Consider the following 4,779-nt stretch of genomic DNA (forward strand, 5'->3'; position numbering starts at 1 on the left):
AGCCCAGCGGCGCATCGTATCGCAAAAAGAAGAAACTAGCAGAAGATGAGAGAGAAAGAGTCAGAGGTTCCATGTTGAAGTATCTGAAGAACTCAGAGACCGCGAAAACCGAGGGTGAGTCGAATGGCGCTAGTCCCGATGAGTCGGACGTTGTTGGAGGACCAGATGCGCAGTCTGAAGCGAACTCTGATCCCGAAGCTCCCGGGAATCGGGAGTCAGAGTTTGAGAGCGCGACATATGACGGAGCAAATGATCCGCGATCGCGAGTCGAGGAAGGAGATCCCGTGCCCACCGAGCTCACGGCATCGGAGTTCTTGGACTCGAACCCCGGAGAAGTCATCAACGAATCTCTTGACGCTCTTATATCGGACCAGCCAGAGGAAAATGGAGTTAGAAATGAAGCCGGAACGAGCATCTCAGACATAGGAAACTGGCCTTATGAGATCTCTGACCCCATGCGAATGTCCATAATGAGCCTCGGTCCCGAAGTGGTGCGACACATCGAAAGCGATTTTGCTGGGACAGCTCGATCAGGTGTATCGGCCAGAGGTAGTGTCAGAAATTTGACTCGAGATTGGTTCTACCGGAGGTTGACGAACGGCGAGAAGATTCTGAGATCGTGGATGATGTATTCACCGTCGAAGGGTGCGCTCTTCTGTTTCTGCTGCAAACTTTTCAGAAGAAACGCCTCCGTGGGATCAGCATTCGCTTCCACGGATGGCTTTACTAAATGGTGGAAACTCAACCCACGACTTGATCATCACGAGAGCAGCCAGGCACACATTTCTTGCTTTACGCAATGGAAGGCTCTGGAAATGTCCATTGAACACCGGGGTACCATAGATGAAGCAACTCAAGAGGCGATTCGATCGGCGGAGAGCAAATGGAAGACTCTCCTCGAGCGCTTTCTAGATATCATCCGGTTCATTGCAAAGCAGAATTTGGCCTTGCGGGGTCATCGAGAGAGCCTCGATGATCAGTCGTTGACGAATAAGGGAAACTTTCTAGAATTGGTTCAACTCTTGTCGAAATATGACCCAGCTCTCAGAGAGCATTACACGAAACTGCGATTGGGAAGTAAGAACGAGAAATCTTACATGTCGCCAACGATTCAGAACGAGATAATCGGTCTGTTAGGGAATCAGGTTAGGAGAGAAATCATTGAGCAAGTTAAGGAGGCCAAGTATTTCTGCATCATTTTTGACAGCACGCCTGACCTATCACATAAGGATCAGATGAGTCATATGTTGCGGTATGTAAAAATGGATGGAAAGAAAGTTGAAGTATTAGAATCGTTCATCGATTTCATTGAAGCCGAGGGCAAAACAGCGGAGGAGTTGACGAGCCTGATCTTGGGAGCAATCGCGACGGCCGGACTCGACATCCAGAACTGTCGGGGTCAGGCGTATGATAACGCTTCCGTCATGGCCGGTAAACATTTAGGCGTTCAAGCGCGAATCAGAGTGGTAAATCCCTTCGCCCAATTCGTAGCATGCTCCAATCATTCATTGAATCTCGTTGGTGTTCATGCCGCCGCCGAAGCTGTAGGCTCTGTTACCTTTTTTGGCACTCTGGAGCGTATTTTCACGTTTTTCTCCTCGTCCACGGGTCGATGGAGCAAGCTTATCGCCGTTACGAATTGCGGGGTGAAACGGACGATCGAAACTCGTTGGAGCTCCCGGTACGAAGCAGTCCTCGTGACAAAGAAATACTTTTCGGAAATCCTAAATGTTCTAGAACGACTAACAGGGATCGACGAGAACACGGCAACGCGATCGGATGCCGGGCTTCTCCTGCGAGCTTTGGAGTCGTTCTCCTTCTTGTGCTATTTGAGTTTCTGGTCCGATATACTTCGTGAAATAAATGATGCTCAGCGGTACTTGCAAACGAGGGGCCTTGATATCCATAAGAGCGCTCTGAAAATTGGTGCATTGAAGGAGTGGCTCAGTTGCGAACGAGACGACATTATTTCCAATGGTTTTGATTACGCAAAAAGTCTTTGCGATGATCTCGGAATTGAGATTCCGTCTCGTCGCATCAGGAAACGCAGGAAACAATTCGACGACACATCCGAGGATGCCAATCTGACTTTCGAGCAGGAACTCAAACGTGAAATGTACGCTTCTTCTGATAGGATCCTTCAGGAGATGACGACGAGATTCGAACAGCTGCGAGACTTGGACGAAAAGTTCGGCTTCTTGAAACCCGCGCAGCTCCTGGAGGAGAATTCTGAGAGCGATCTCGACCACGCCCCCCCTGACATCGACAGAGCAGAATTCCTGGAGGAGCAGAAAAGGCTGCAACAGTTCGTGAAAGTCTGCTCAGAGCAAGAAAGGACCCGTATCATGAACGAAGGGCCCCTGGAGCTCCTACAGTTCATCCGAGAATTCAACCTCGATATCTGTGTGCCGAACATCGTAATTTGTTTGCGGATATTTCTGACAGTCGCAATCAGTTCGGCCAGTTGCGAGAGAAGTTTCTCGAAGTTGAAGCTCATCAAGAGCTACATGCGGTCCACTATGAGTCAAGCGCGGCTGTCCAACCTCGCGATTCTCTCCATAGAAAATGAGATCGCAAGCAGGATTGACATGGAGGGAGCGATCAAGGAGTTCGCGACTCTGAAGGCGCGTCGAGTGCGATTCTAAGGAATCTTTTTAACTTAATTGACGATTCGAATGTTTTGTGCAATAAATCCTTGAATCTGATTGTGAGGTAAGAGGATGCTTTCCCTTCAAAATCCTGTAGTTTTCGCGTTTGGTCTCTCGGTGGCCTAGGGGGCGCCATTTTCGACGAGCGCCCCGGGCGCCGAAGTGCCTAGCTACGCCGCTGCTCGGAGCCCAACGGCCGCTTTCCGAAAAGTTTCCACAACACGAGTTCTTTGACCGTTAAGTGCCATCGCTCTCACATTATGACAAAACAACTTTTACGAGAGTGGCTCCAGGAGTGCGTCTTCACGACGGAGATGCCCGACAGACTCCTTCTCATTCTGGACTCCTGGACGAGCTTTAAGGATCATGAAACAATCCAATCTCTCGTACCGGATGGGAAGCAAGTTATCATAGAAAACATTCCACCGGGGGCGACGTCCCTCGTCCAACCGTTGGATGTCTATTTTTTCGTATACTCAAAGGCTTCATCCGCCGCATCCATGAGCACGTCATGGCTTGCGAGGCGGATTTCGTAATCCACCGTTGCGAGAACATACTTCTTGTCCTGGAAATAACCTGGAATCAATTCTGTAACCCTGCCTTCAGACAATTCCTCCTCTACTCATGGAGGAAAATAAGATACATCGAGGCCAGGCGGGAAGTGTTCGAAACACCAATCCAAGCATGTTTCAAACCTGGAGCTCGAAAGTGTAGCTACAGCGCCTGTGCGCAAGCCTGTCTTATGTCGTGCTCCTACTGCAGCCTGGCTCTTTGCTTCACACATTTCTTTTTGAACAAACATTTACATTGAACTTTCCCCCGTATTCTCCGTTGCAATCGAATCAAGGCGAAATGCCGGGCCGGAAGGGAAGGAATGAGGAGAGAACGAGAGCTTTCAAAGGTCAAGAAAAATTGGCCGAGTTCAAGGTTTGAACTTGCGCCGTCGTGCAGTAGAGAGAAAGTCCCGCCGCCTCTGCTACTCAGCAGTGCGCGACGAGTGCACGATAAACCGGAGTATTCACGGACAAAATGCCGAACTTCATCCGCTTCTGTTTGGCTGTCCTAATCGTGACGTGATGGGTCCTTAGGCTCACGGCAAGTCGGCGGCGAAGTTCCATACGGGTTGGCCAACTTCGACGATCGCATTTCCCTCGTTACATGGAGTATATAAGTCAGTGCACTGCCAGCAGTGGTTGAATGCGATGGCTGAAGAAATAGCTTCAATGAAGCACCATAAGGTATGGGAGCTTGTGGACTTGCCGAGAGGGAAGCGAGCGGTAGGTAACCGATGGATATTTAAGGTTAAGAAAGATGCACATGGTAACGTAGAGAGATTTCGCGCGAGATTGGTCGTGAAGGGCTACGATCCACGTCCCGGTCGTGATTTCGGTGAAATCTTCTCGCCGGTTGCACGTTTTGATACGATCAAAACCCTACTGGCTATTGCGGCCAGTAGGGAATCTCTAACACTATATCAGTTCGACGTCAAAACGGCATTCTTGAATTCGGAGCTTAATGAGGAAGTCTATACGGCTCAGCCTGAAGGATTCTCTGACAACTCGGGAAGAGTTTGTAGGCTGTTGAAAGCGGTATATGGATTGAAGCAAGCCTCCAGAGCCCGGAATCAGGAGATCACGAAGCGACTCCTGGGCATGGGGATGACTCAAAGCAAGGCAGATCCCTGTGTCTACTATACGGAGGGAGGAACGAGACTGATCGTGGCTCTGTACGTGAACGATGGCCTAACCATGGGCCGAGATCTGGCGACCGTGCAGGAATTTCTGGAGAAGTTGGGCAGACAATTGGAAATCACGTCAAAGCCACTAATCCATCTCCTGGGAATGCACGTCGAGATCTCTGACGATCGTTCTGAAATCAAAATTCACCAATCGAATTATATTTCTGAACTTTTGGAACAATTCCAAGTGAAGAACAGCGAAGAAATTGCTACTCCCATCGATAATAATTCGAAATCGGCTCATGATGACGAAATTGATCTGAGTCTACCTTACCGAGAGATTATCGGAGCGTTGCTTCATCTGACAATAGCAACCAGGTACGACATCGCAGATGCGGTAGGATTTCTGTCGAGGGTCCTCGACAAACCTACAAAACCAAAGTGGAATGCGGC

The 4,779-nt window shown here is 49.4% G+C and overlaps 1 protein-coding gene across 1 annotated transcript; it reads left to right on the forward strand.

The window, feature by feature from the left end:
* Window positions 1–71: 71 nt before the first annotated feature.
* LOC100908024 (uncharacterized) lies at window positions 72–2,645 on the forward strand. The gene has a single exon (XM_018638916.1). It carries the CDS (start codon window positions 72–74, stop codon window positions 2,643–2,645), a length of 2,574 nt encoding a protein of 857 aa, XP_018494432.1.
* The last annotated feature ends 2,134 nt before the right edge of the window (window positions 2,646–4,779 follow it).

Source organism: Galendromus occidentalis, unplaced genomic scaffold, assembly GCF_000255335.2.
Source record: "Galendromus occidentalis unplaced genomic scaffold, Mocc_1.1 scf7180000077199, whole genome shotgun sequence".
Classification (NCBI taxonomy): Eukaryota; Metazoa; Arthropoda; class Arachnida; order Mesostigmata; family Phytoseiidae; genus Galendromus; species Galendromus occidentalis.

What these genes read in the sequence shown, in the direction of transcription:
- LOC100908024 (XM_018638916.1), top strand. Translation starts at nt 72, where the DNA reads ATGTTGAAGTATCTGAAGAACTCAGAGACCGCGAAAACCGAGGGTGAG.